This window comes from Myotis nattereri (genome assembly GCF_964212035.1).
Source record: "Myotis nattereri genome assembly, chromosome: 3".
In the NCBI taxonomy this organism is placed as follows: domain Eukaryota; kingdom Metazoa; phylum Chordata; class Mammalia; order Chiroptera; family Vespertilionidae; genus Myotis; species Myotis nattereri.
This window is the reverse complement of record NC_138077.1, coordinates 4,864,504-4,877,926: the sequence shown is the minus strand read 5'-3', so window position 1 is coordinate 4,877,926 and position 13,423 is coordinate 4,864,504. Positions and strand designations below refer to the sequence as shown.

General features: G+C 55.0%; 1 protein-coding gene across 5 annotated transcripts in view; it reads left to right on the top strand.

Annotated features, from left to right (window-relative positions):
- ERG (ETS transcription factor ERG) overlaps window positions 1-13,423 on the top strand; it is a 160,761-nt gene that overhangs the window by 99,263 nt on the left and 48,075 nt on the right. For all 5 annotated transcript variants that reach the window (XM_081086452.1, XM_081086453.1, XM_081086454.1 and 2 more), the window contains one exon: window positions 9,854-10,071. In XM_081086452.1, the coding sequence (XP_080942578.1) occupies window positions 9,854-10,071 (218 nt within the window). The remainder of the gene's footprint in view (window positions 1-9,853; window positions 10,072-13,423) is intronic.

Sequence of the window (13,423 nt, the reverse complement as noted above, 5' to 3'; positions counted from 1 at the left end):
GGCCTGACACCCCGGTCCCCTTCCGGGGCTGCACCAGGCAGACTGATGTGCTGGGAAGTCTGCAGCGCAGGACTTAGCCCCCAGCCCGGGGAGGAGGGAGGCGTCATGGCTCAGGGAGCCAGGGCCAGAACTCGGCAGGGGCGGGCCCTCACCGTGGGTGAGCGCTTGGCTCCCTCCATAGGGGAGTCCGCGTCCAAGAAAAAGAGTGTCCGTGTTGCTCTCTGCTTTATGCAGCAAGACCTGTGCCAACAGATACTCGGGGAGGGGAGGGAGGGGAAGAAGGGGATCTCTGGTGCCCCTGGAGAAAATGGGGGCTCCAGGCCTGTGCTCCTCCTTGGCCTGAGCCCCAGTGTCTTTTAGTCATTACGGTAGGTTTCTGTGCCCCAAGGGCTCCTGGACTGGGAGAGGGTGCAGGCTGGGTTGAGCCCCAAACCCCCTCCCCCCACCAGTGCACGAATTTTCTTTCTTTTTTTTTTAAAATATATATTTTATTGATTTTTTACAGAGAGGAAGGGAGAGGGATAGAGAGTTAGAAACATTAATGAGAGAGAAACATCAATCAGCTGCCTCCTGCACATCTCCTACTGAGGATGTGCCTGCAACCAAGGAACATGCCCTTGACTGGAATTGAACCTGGGACCCTTCAGTCCGCAGGCCGACGCTCTATCCACTGAGCCAAACCAGTTAGGGCACGAATTTTCATGCACCGGGCCTCTAGTAAAGAGTAAGTGGCATTGCATATGAGAGACTATGTACTTTTTCCTGGATGTGGCTTGTTAGGATAATGTGACTGGAAATGGATGGTACAAACCTCTGCCTTGAACCGCGGGGGGGATTTGGGTCGATCACATCAACTTTCTATAATGTGATCCTAATTAAAATACGTAAGTTTAAAGTTTATAAAAGCCTTTTCCATCTCTAGCTCAGTTGGCCCATTGATCAACCCTTTTATCGTTGAAGAAGTTGAGACTCAAACAAGAATAAACGTGAATATGCAGGTGGGCCCTGTCTGGCCCCCTTCGAGGGGGGATGCTGTTAGGAGGTGGATTTAGGGGCACCAGAAGGTCCCCAGGGGATACCGACAGCTGGGACAGAATCGGACTTCCCACTCGGGTTTTCTGATCCCGAATGCGGGGCCACGGGGCTCTACCCTGCTGTCTCCTGCATTTGGGTGCGCCTCCGTGCTTATCCTAAATTTGCTTATAAAAAGTGAAATGAGAGTGACCTTTGTATATCACCTGAATTATTTAAAACTAGGCATGAATAAGATGAAGGCTTTTGATGAATATAGTCAAGTGTCATGTGATGGCTATGATTCAAAAAGCAAAAATCAGTGCTGACTGTCAGCCCCTCACAGACCCCGGAGGGCTCAGGGGGACCTGCCGTGGGTGGACGGCACCCTTTGCACTCAGACTTCAGATGCACAAACAGGATGTTTTCACACATGTTTTTGCACTTTCTGTTCATCACCAGCAAGGACAGAAGCCTGTGGGAAAAGGGTGTTCCTTTGGCGGAGAACAAAGAAGCTATCAACATCCCTCACACAATGTTCCGGGGGTTGTTTTTGAACTGCTTTCTTAAGGCTTGACTGGCGTGCACAAAGCTGTATGTATTTAATGTATACGACTGGAGGAGTTTGGAGATAAGTACTTCAGACTCCATGAGCCCATCACCACAATCAGTGCCATACACACACCCGTCCCCTCTGAAGGTTTACTTCCTCTCTCTTGATTTTCTTTTCTTGATAAGAAGACTGAGCATAACATTTAACCTCGAGGCAAATGTTTGGGTTTACAGTAGGGTGCGGTTAGCGGTAGCGCTGAGCCGAGCTGTGGCTCTCTAGGACTTACTCCTCTTGCGTGTGTGAAACCGTGGGCCCTCGACTGCCAGGCTAAATAGTCCCATCGCGTCCTCCTTCCAGGCTTTTCAAAGCGCACCGTGCAGAGCGCCGAGGGAGGGATGGAGAAACTGGAAGGGCAGGCTTGTTGGGCTTCTTGCCTTATGTGGAACGTCGTCTTATGTTTCCCCGTATGCTCCCTGGCGGTGTGGGGTCCCTGGTTCCAGCCACGTGGATTTCAGGTGCAGCCTGCAGCCATGTGCTCGTGGTACCAGGACTGCAGGGAAAGGCCAAGGGCAGTGAGCACGGCCCAGTCCTCGCCCAGCCTCCCTGACTTAGTTCTGTGGTTAATACGGATACAGCACACATGTGAGGTGGGGAAGCTGTTTGGATGCTGGAACACACACAGAGGATCCCGCCCTGAAAATGCTTATATTTGAATCAAGGCGGAAGAGGGGCGAGAAGTATGTGAGCAAAGAGAATTCCGGGGCCACGCCCGAGCCAAGGGGAAGGCAGGGAGTTCAGAGCAGGAAACACCACTCCAGGTCCCCGGGGATCCAGCTCCAGGGCGTTCTCTGCCAAAGGGATGTGCTGAGCGGAAGGCAGGCACCTTCCAGGATGAGGAGGAGGCGCAAGTAGAGGCGAAAGGGGAGAATCCAGGTTGTCTCCGTCGCTCAGGCAACATCTGCCCTGGGGACCTGCTAAAAGTGCTGGGTGACCCATGATAATAAGGATGGGTAGATAGGTATGTCAGTGTGCACACATGTATGCATGTGCACGCATATGTATGTACATGTATGTGTATAGACACAATGTGTATGTATGCATGTGTGCGCTAGTATATGAGTGTATATGTGTTGCATGTGTATATGTGCGTCTGTGTATGAGTGTATATGCGCTGCATGTGTGTGTATATGAGTATATGTGTGCTATGTGTACCTATGTGTATATGTGTGTATGAGCTGTATGTGTACATGTATGTGAATGTGTTTATATGTGCATGGCGTGGCGAATGTGTGCGGATGCTCCTTCACACCGGTCCTGGGTCTTGTTCTCCTCCCGCCGGCGGCTATTGCGAGCTGTAAACTTGATTGACGCTGAAGTGATACCACATTGGAGAAATACGCTCTTGAGATGGACTTCGTTTGCCTATGTACATTTTTCCTTTGAGGCTAATCCAGGATTTTTTATATTTTTGAAGGACTAAAATAGCAACGTGTTAAATGAGAAAAACGTGAGCACAAAGCTGGATGCTGCGTTTAATATGTGGTTTTAATGTCTCCGCCACTGCAGAAAGGAAAAGCATGTCGGGGGGCAAATGGTTCATGCGCCGCATGACAAGGCATGTGTAACGTGTAACGCTGGTCTCAGCGGGGTCACAATGAACGGACACGCCGGCCAGATGGCATCTCTCGTACCCCTGATGCCAGCCCTGTCAGCATTTAGAGTAAAACCGAGGGACCGATGGGCACGCTGTTGGGCGGACGGTTCCAGGGGGCTCTTCCCAGGGGTGTTGTCTGTGGGGTTCGCGTGGCTTTTATCTCCTCCACGTGGGATGCAGAGGAGACTTTCCAGAGCAGCGGTCGCCAACCTTTCAACCTTGCGGACCACCGGCTGACGACCGCTGTTCCAGAGCATCTCCTGCGCTCCCTCTGCCTTCAGGAGAAGCCATGGATGTTGGGGCTTGAGGCAGAATAAGGGAGTTTCCAATGGCATTCGGCCTGCAGACCCCCAGTTACGGCCTCCGGGCGGCGCTGGCCGGAGCCTGTTTATAAACGGGGTTCATCCCTGCCCAGTTTTTCCTGTGTATCATTCGCTAAGGAAAGTCAGGCATCCACCCAGAATGAACGCACCCCAATATATGGCTGTCTGGTTGCAACTAAATAATCTGATTGACCAAAGGGAAGGACAGTTTGTTGATTCCAGCCATGAGGTGAGAGAGGATGAGGTGTGTCTGGGACCCAGGGCTGCACTGAGAGCCCTTACTGTTTCCAAGGACTTTCCCTCTCCCGGGCCTTGCCTCCCGGAGTTGGTAGTTATCCCCTCCCTTCTCCCACCTTTCCTTGCTAAGGCCTCTGTGCCTTTCTGGGTGGTTCCATCTTCTCCGTGATAGCGTCCCTGCTCTCTCCAAGGCCGTGACCAGCCGGGGCGGGGCTGAGACCCTCTGTGCGAGGCCTCCATGAGCCCAGCCTCCCCCTTCTTCTGGTCACGCCCAGGTAGCGAGTGTCCAGCCTTGGGGAGCGACTCCGCTTAGAGGCACACCCCCTGCTTCTGCCTCGTCCTCGCCACTGACGTCCTCCTCCGCCCTCTGAGGGCAGGAATGACAGCTGAGCTCACAGGACTGTGGTCGGGATGGAGTGACTGTAGTTCATAAAATGTGAGAGGCCCTTGGCTGTAAAAGGACCCATCATTGCATCTGCCACGAAGGAAGAAGGAACGCTGTGATGCGCTGTGACATGTCACCGAGTGTAAGATGTGCCCAGAGCTGGTAACACGTGGAAAATGGGATTCTCTGAAAAGCAGTGACATGGACATTGAGAAAATACTGCATGCAAAGTGCTTTCCAAGGTCACCTGGTGTATTATGAGATGGAGCAGCTGTTTCAGAGCCGAGAGAGAGAGAGAGAGAGAGAGAGAGAGAGAGAGCGAGCTAAGAGTTCTCTCGTGTGCAGTGCAGGGAGCTCTGGGTGGACCGTTGTGGGCTGGTTGTGCGCGGGAGGAACCCCAGGCAGGAAGGGTTCGCATTGGGCGGGAATGCGATGAGAACCTGCCGAGGAGAGGGAGCTGGTGGTTACGCTGACATTGGCTTCCCCGCGTGGACACTGCGTTGTGACAGCGAAGACTCTGGTTAGAATGACTTTCTGAAGCAGGACCTCGGTCTGAGCAGGCCTGCCCCACTCATCTTTCCCATTTTCTTTATTGATTAAGGTATCACATATGTGCCCTTATCCCCCCATTGCCTCCCCACCCCCACTCATACCCTCACCCCCCCACCCCCCCATGTCTGTGTCCATTGGTTAGGCTTATGTGCATGCATACGAGTCCTTTGGTTTACTCTCCCCCTCCTCCCACCCTCCCCTGCCTTCCCTCTGAGGTTTGACGATCATCCCACTTGTTTTCTGTAACCATTGGCGGTGCACGGGCCTGAGGAAACCGGAGAGCGATCTGGAAACCTGGTCCCTGCACAGCCAGTTCTGGCCTCTCCTGAATTTATTTTTTATTGATTTCAGAGAGGAAGGGAGAGGGAGAGAGAGGGATAGAAACATGCATGATGAGAGAGAATCATTGATTGGCTGCCTCCTGCATGCCCCCCACTGGGTATCGAGCCCGCAACCCGGGCATGTGCCCTGACGGGGAATCGAACCGCGACCTCCTGGTTCATAGGTCAAAGCTCAACCGCTGAGCCACGCCGGCCGGGCCTCTCCTGAAGTTTTGAAAACCTCCCACGGCCCACAACCCTGTGTGGGCTCCATGGGCTCCAGCTGTGAGAGAGAGCTCGTCATCCTTTAAGACGTTCGCGCTGTCAACACGGGACCGCACCCGGCTCGTCATGAACATGTAAGCGTGTTGGATCCTCTGTATTAACATCCTAGCATTTTTATGAATCATCATCGGGCACCACTTAGCACATCTGAGCCCAGATCCTGTTTTCTGATTCTTTCGCTGGAAATGAAGGGGCCTCTTGGAATACCCACCTGTTAGGAGAGGCGCCGGGACGCTGGCTGGAAATGGTAGTTTGCGTATAAAGTACGTGCGACGTTTTGCTTTTGCTTTTTTTTAGTGTTTCATGGAGGCATTTTGGATCCTTTGTTGTACCCAAATCTGTCTGGTTACGGAAAAAATAAAGGCATGGTTTAGTCTTACGGTATGAAATCCAATCTCGCCGAGTCCTCTCCACTTGCTGGAACTATGGGCCCACTGTTACCCTCTGACCGAAATCCAAAGGCGTCGTTTTCACATGCGATCGGTGTGTTTAGCATTCACACGGAACCGTAAACACTGTGCACCACACAGCGGGGCCGTTTGTTTGGGGGCCATTGGCTTAGGATTTATGTGCTTCTCCCACGTTCATAAAAAACGGCATTGGTCGTCTGCCACTCGCCACATCAGAATATCCCAGTTTTCCTGGAGCTACAGGAAAAAACACCCCCACACGCGCGCACACCAATCTAAAGTTCAGGTCTTTTTATAGCAACATAGAGGCAGGCATATTAAATTATTATGCCCCATTCCTGCCAGGGTTGGACTTTTGGGAATTCTCTGTTATAAAGCAACCAGTGCAGTCCCCAAGTCCTGCGGCTGGCCAAAGGTCCTGGGAGCGGAGCCTGTCCCGCACCGGAGGCGACACCGCAGGCAGGTAGGCAGGTGTGCAGTGAGGTGGCCCCGAGAGGACGGAGCGGCGGCAGGCGGGGAGGCGGGACAGCCTCCGTCAAGGCAGGAAGTTGCTGGCGGAGCCCGAGCAGGGGGCAGGCGTGCTCCTGGGTACCAGCCTGTGTGCAGCGCCGTTCGTTCTGGTTTTAATCCCACCGGCTAAGCCGCTCCCAGGTTTGAAGTCCCAGGGCTGCTGGGCAGGATGTCGGGAGTCGGTGATGAACAGAGAGACACACCTGGTCTGTCACGTGTGGTGTCTGTAGAGCTCATCCCGGTCGAAGCAGGTCTCTGGACCATCCTGTGGCTTCCCTTCACCCCCCACTGTTAAAACATGCTCCGTTGGCATGTGCACACACACGTGTGTGTGTGTGTGTGTGTGTGTGTGCGTGCGCGTGATTTCATTTATTTGTTTGCTTTCTCTTCCTGACTTGCACTTAATTCCACGTGTGGGGCAGTCTCGGGTGGGTTAGAACACTTTGGCCCGGCCGGCACGGCTCAGTGGTTGAGCGTCCACCTATGAACCAGGAGGTCATGGTTTGATTCCCCATCAGGGCACATGCCTGGGTGGCAGACTTGATCCAAGCAGAAGGCAGCCAGTCAGTGATTCTCTCTCATCATTGATGTTTCTCTCTCTCTCTCTCTCTCTCTCTCTCTCTCTCTCTCTCTCTCTCCTTCTCCCTTCCTCTCTGAAATCAATAAAAAAATATATATTTTTAAAAATGAGCACTGTGGTGGCTCTGTCTTTCTGAGATGTGGACTGCGTCTCGCTCCTTCGGAAACGTTCATCCTGAAGCCTCGTCTTTAGACTCTTTCTCCCTCTGGTGAACAAACGCACCTTCGCCTGCTCTGATCACACCGCCGCCCTCCTGTTTGTGCACCACGGACTCTGAGGAGGGCTTGGAGATACGAAGGAAAGATGTGTGTCTCCCTTATCTCTAGCTTTCATGCACGTTTTCCCCTAAATCGATCTCAATTAACTTTGATTCCTTCCTTTAGAGCACCATGTGCTGGAGTGACGCTCGGCCAGATGTGGGCGCGGGCTCCTCCCCCTCCCAGCACACGCTGCCCTCGTGTTAGCTCCGACATTCCGTCCGTTTCCAAAACCCCGCGCTCTGTGGACGTGGCCCTTCAATGTGTTCGCAAGGACACCCGGACTTCTCTCGGGGGCAGGCTGATGTGGGAGCATTGCTTCCCTTTTTGTCCTGAAAGCCCTTTTCTTTGTTTATTTGTAATTTTGAAATGAGCCCGGTTCTTCTGTCTAATCTGTTCCTGCTAATTTCTGATATAAATCACACAGCTGCTCACGTTCCTCTTGGCCGGTGAGCCAACACAAGCATCACCGAGTGTGTGACTCGCGCAGAGCCCCGCCGGAGTCGCCGGCCCGGCCTCGTTCCTGGTCTGAGTGTGTAAAACCTTTCCCTTTGGTGCCGCCACGGGCGGGGAGGGAATCTGTTTGGCTACACTGACTTCAGAAGCTGCCATTCTTGTCTTGATGAATTAGCACGGCTATCTCTATCCATGGAGCCAGTGTTACTTGGAAACCCACATCTGTGACAATTAGATGCCTCAGATTCACTCACTTCGTTCATGACCAGAAGACAGAGCCCTGCAGGTTGGGTCCCCCGACGTCGGCCGGCCAGGCTCTGCACCCCGAATGTGCTGGAGCCTCAGGCTGTTGCTGTCTGTCTGTGGCTGTCTTTGAGCTGCTGTGTGTCTGCCGTGCCTTTCTTGATTTTTCTTTCTTGTGCCTCATTCTGGCTCTCTGGCTGGCACAGCCTGTCCTTTGGTATGTTTTGTGGTACTGCTTAAGCCCTAGCTTACTGCTTCCCAAAGCGTCGCAGGGCTCGGATTCTAGGGATTTTAAAGCAGTCGAGGTAATGCCTGGCCGGTGTGACTCAATGGTTAAGCAACCACCTAATAACCAGGAGGTCAGGGTTTGATTCTCAGTCAGGGCACATGCCTGCATTGCGGGCTCGATCCCCATTGTGGGGCATGCAGGAGGGAGCGGATCAAGGACTCTCTCTCATCATTGATGTTCTATTTCTCTCCCTCTCCCTCTCTGAAATCAATAAAAGTATATTTTAAAAAAAGAAGAAGGAGTCGAGGTGGTGTGTTCACACTCTGCGAGCCAAAGCACTGAGCTTGGTCCTTGTCATTCTCCCCGCCCACCGATTCACAGCGTGAAGTTCACGTACTTGGGGAGCTATGAGAGGAGTCGGTCCTGGGGTCAGTGGGACAGAGTGGCCGGGAGCACTCCAAGCCGGGTTTGTGAAATCCCACGTGTTCCATAAAGATTCTGACACTTGGGGGTCGGGGTGTGGGGAGAGGTCTCGGTCCTAGGCTCCGTGAGGCTCTGTTACTGTTGGGGAGCATCCTTACTGATTTCCGTATAAACTCAAAGAAGAAGAAGGCAGTGCACATGTGAGCACATGTTCGAAATCAGGAAATAGAAGCGTATAAGCAGGGTGTCGTGGGCTGTGGGGCAGGAGGAGCAGATGGCCAGTCAGCTCCATCACTGATGCCCATGACCTTGGGCCGCTCACATCAAGGTCCGGATCTTTCCGATCCCAGATCCTCTCATTTGGGGCTGCGACGGCCTCCACAGTCCCCCAGGCTCCAAAGTTTCCGTTTTTAAAAACCGTGAGACGCAGCCTGCATCCGCATCTCTCTAGCTGAGAGCAGCCCTGAGTGCACCAACAGGCTGAAGCAGGAACGAGCCGCCCCGTGGGTTTTGTGCGTGTGATGGGTCATCTTAGTTGTTCCGTGTAGTTGTTGCGCCGTGAGTCACTCACGCGGGTGAAATCTCTGCCTTTGCTGAGCTGGCGGGAGAATACAGCACAGCCGTGGGCTAGCCACTTGTTTGACTTAAAGCCACGGAAGGATGATCCACCCATCACGAAGGTCTATTTCTTCTCACCAAATTATGCAAAAGAGCAAAGATGTCACTAGAAAGGAAGGGGGGAAAAGAGCGAGTCGGTGATCCAGATATTTTAAACACCCTGGTATTTGGAGGCATCTGGATAATTCACAGCTTTTTTTTTTTTTTTTTCTGGTTCATTTATCATCCAGATGTTCGCCATCATGGAACCACCACTTGCAAGCCTATTGCAGCTAATAACTCCAAAGTGGAAAAACTCATATCTGTGTGTTTGTCCTCCGTGCTCATTCTCCCGCTCTCCTCCCGAAGCCCCCTCCCTCCTTAGCATCTCCGGGGAACGTGGCCCTTTCGCCAGATGCTTAGGTGTGAGCCGTCACTTTGCCTTTTTTAATCTTCGTGGCCATCCTGTACCCTGTCTGCTTGAATTATAGATTGCATTTGTCAAATAATGACACATGCAATTGGATGTCTTCGAAGACCTTTGAAATCCAACTTCCTTGAGTGGAGATTAAAGTGGGTTTTCCCTCCGCGGCTGCAGTCGAGCCCGGGCCGCTCGGAGACCTGCTGAAAAGTTTCCCCGGGCCGGCCTGCTCCCGCTCCCATGGTCTGGAGGGAGGAAAACCAGCTCCTTTTTAAAAAAAAATTCTGGAAGGTAGACCCTCAAACTCTCTAAACTGTGGTCCCGGTTAGAAAGGGCTGTAGACCGGCCGCTGCTTAAAGCAGGCCTGTGCTCCAGGCCGCTGACTGTGTGTGTCTCTGGGTGTGCAGGAAGCGCTCTCGGTGGTGAGCGAGGACCAGTCGTTGTTCGAGTGTGCCTACGGGACGCCGCACCTGGCGAAGACGGACATGACCGCCTCCTCCTCCGGCGACTATGGACAGACTTCCAAGATGAGCCCGCGCGTCCCGCAGCAGGACTGGCTGTCGCAACCCCCAGCCAGGGTCACCATCAAGATGGAATGCAACCCTAACCAGGTGAACGGCTCCAGGTAAGCTGGCTCCTGTCCCCCCCCCCCCCCCCGGTTTCCCTGTCCCTTGTGGAGGCCACGGGGAGCTCGGACACTCCTTTCCACAAAGATCCTTTCGGAAAGGAAGGCCGCGGAGGGGTCCTGTTGGCCAAGGCTGAGAAAATGTGTTCCCCGATGGTTCTGTGTTGAGGACGGAGGTCGTAAAACTGGTAGTATATTCACCGAGCACTCGCTTTGAAGATGTGGTGTTCAATACAGTTTTCCAGGCGTGAGGGCGCTGCGGGAGGGGGGCTCGCACACATGTGGCAGAGTTCATCTCTGGGGTTCTATTGTCTGGAAAAGAAGGCCCTGCTATGTTTGAGTGGAGGGAGAGTGTCAGCTAGTGGCCAGGCGGTAGCATATGTCCGAGCCGTCTGCCCTCTCTAAGGGAGCTGCTTAGCCATCTGCCCCTCACCCACCCACCCACCCACCCCACTCCCTCCTCTGCCCCTTCCTCTCAGCGCTCGCCGCTGCTTCTCATCTTAACTTGCACGGAAAGCCGAGCGCTCCTCGCGCCGTGATCGCTAACGCCGCTGGGCTGTCAGATAGAATGTGTTCTCAGATGCAGAGTGAGCCTTGGCCCTCGCTCGAGAGCATTTCGTCGGATGTAGTTTTGAAAAGTGAAGTTGGTTTCAATTATGATATCATAGCCCATCTATATTCAGGAAGAAGCACATAAAACCTCAGGACAAAGAAAGGGTAATTTTTTAACACGTTGCAGGCTCCGACGTAGAGGCGTCAGACAGCCCGCACGCTCCAGGGCGTCCCTGTGCACAGAGCCCTTCTCCGCCAGCGCCCCGTGTGTCCCCCAGCAGCCCGGTGAGGGGTGCTCGCCCCCATTTGATGGACGAGGAAATCGAGGCGTAGGCTTTTCCTGGCTGACTCTGGATCACCACTTAAAGGGGCTCCATGTGGATTCAGACCCAAGGTGTCTGACTCTACCCTGAGGGCGTTGTCCACTCTGTTGCAGCTATAAAAGGCCCTTTTTGCTACGTATGTAGACAGGGTGCCCCAGAAAATGTTTCCACACCTTCGCAGCTGATTGACAGCTGAGTCACAGCCGAGTGCTCAGTTTTGAAAATGCAGTGTATTTTAATGAACACTGCCTGTACAATTACTCGAAGTGTGTGTATACAGTTTTGGGCACACCCTATATTTTAATGCTCAAACCGTGTTTATAAGAGCTGGAAACGGTCGTGTCCGCTTCCGGTGCGGCCTCCATGAAGGTGCCAAGTCACAGCACCGAGAGGGGATCCTAAGTGTGTGGAACGTGCCGTGCAGGGAGCTGGTTCACGCCTACCCCTCGTGGGCTCTGCGGGGCTGGTTTCTCCCTGAAACCGGGAACAGTCGCTCTGAAGTTGCGCGTGGCTGTGGCGTGGGGGCTTCGCGTGGACTTCAGGCCCAGGCAGGCCACGTCGGACCTCATCCAGGGAGTCATTCCCAGACTCCTGAGAGGTCCCTCCGGGGAGAAAACGCTGCCCCAGGGCCCCAGGGCCCCAGGGCCCAGGATCCGAGTCCTGGGTACTTATTGGATGTGTGTGATTATCCTACGGGTCAGTCCTATCCCACCTGCTAGTGTCTCCACCAACCAGGGGCAGGGTGGGGCTGAGGCAGGCTTACCGTGGTGACACACGAAGCACAGAGTGTACTCTTGTGCTGATATTTATTAATTGTTGTGTCATGTTCCATACACGCCCCCCCCCACAACCTCCTCCCCCCGTATTTCTGAGGCTTAGGAGGACGGGGTGTGGCCGTGTGGGGAGGAACGCAGCGGAGTGGATGAGGGGAGGGTGGGATGGCCACGGGGCCACTCAGTGGGTTCTCTCTCGGTGGCGTCCTGTGACCCCACGCACCCAGGAGAGTCGTGGCGGGGGGGGGGGGGGAACGACACTAAGAGCAAGAGGCATTTCCAGAGCTTTCTTCCTCGCACGCCAGTTTCTGGTGCAGGAAACGCACCGGTGTGTGTGTGTGTGTGAGAGAGAGAGAGAGAGAGAGAGAGAGAGAGAGAGAGAGAGAGAGAGAACACCACTTTGGGCAGAGAGCACCGAGATCCTGTCCTGGACCCTGTTCCCTGTTCCCAGGCTGGGCCACGGGCCAGCCCCCCGAGGCTGGTCTGGGTTTAGCGAGCCTCAGAGACACGCCGTGAGGAGGTGAGAGCGGGGTCTACTCTGTGCGGCTCCTGAATTAGCAGGAGGAGGAGGGCAAGCACCCACCATCCTCTGATGTGGGCCTGGGCTGCCTTCAGTAGCCAGTGCCCCTGCCCACCTGCCCTGCGGGGCAGCCTTCCCCGCCTGAGGGGTCCCCACAGGGTGTCAGGAGGAGAGTTGCAGGACAGGATCCGGCTTCTCCCACGCAGAGCACTGTCCTTGGGCACGGTCCTCCCCGAGCAGAGCACTGTCCTTGGGCACGGTCCTGGCTGAGCAGAGCACTGTCCTTGGGTACGGTCCTCCCCGAGCAGAGCACTGTCCTTGGGCACGGTCCTCCCCGAGAGGAGCACTGTCCTTGGGCTCGGTCCTCCCCGAGCAGAGCACTGTCCTTGGGCTCGGTCCTCCCCGAGCAGAGCACTGTCCTTGGGCACGGTTCTCCCCGAGCAGAGCACTGTCCTTGGGCTCGGTCCTCCCCAAGCAGAGCACTGTCCTTGGGCACGGTCCTCCCCGAGCAGAACACTGTCCTTGGGCACGGTCCTCCCCGAGCAGAGCACTGTCCTTGGGCTCGGTCCTCCCCGAGCAGAGCACTGTCCTTGGGCTCGGTCCTCCCCGAGCAGAACACTGTCCTTGGGCACGGTCCTCCCCGAGCAGAGCACTGTCCTTGGGCTCGGTCCTCCCTGAGCAGAGCACTGTCCTTGGGCACGGTCCTCCCTGAGCAGAGCACTGTCCTTGGGCACGGTTCTCCCCGAGCAGAGCGCTGTCCTTGGGCACGGTCCTCCCCGAGCAGAGCGCTGTCCTTGGGCACGGTTCTCCCCGAGCAGAGCACTGTCCTTGGGCACGGTCCTCCCCGAGCAGAGCACTGCCCTTGGGCTCGGTCCTCCCCGAGCAGAGCACTGTCCTTGGGCACGGTCCTCCCCGAGCAGAGCACTGTCCTTGGGCTCGGTCCTCCCCTAGCAGAGCACTGTCCTTGGGCTCAGTCCTTCCCGAGCAGAGCACTGTCCTTGGGCACGGTCCTCCCCGAGCAGAACACTGTCCTTGGGCACGGTCCTCCCCGAGCAGAACACTGTCCTTGGGCACGGTCCTCCCCGAGCAGAGCACTGTCCTTGGGCACGGTCCTCCCCGAGCAGAGCACTGTCCTTGGGCACGGTCCTCCCCGAGCAGAGCACTGTCCTTGGGCACGGTCCTCC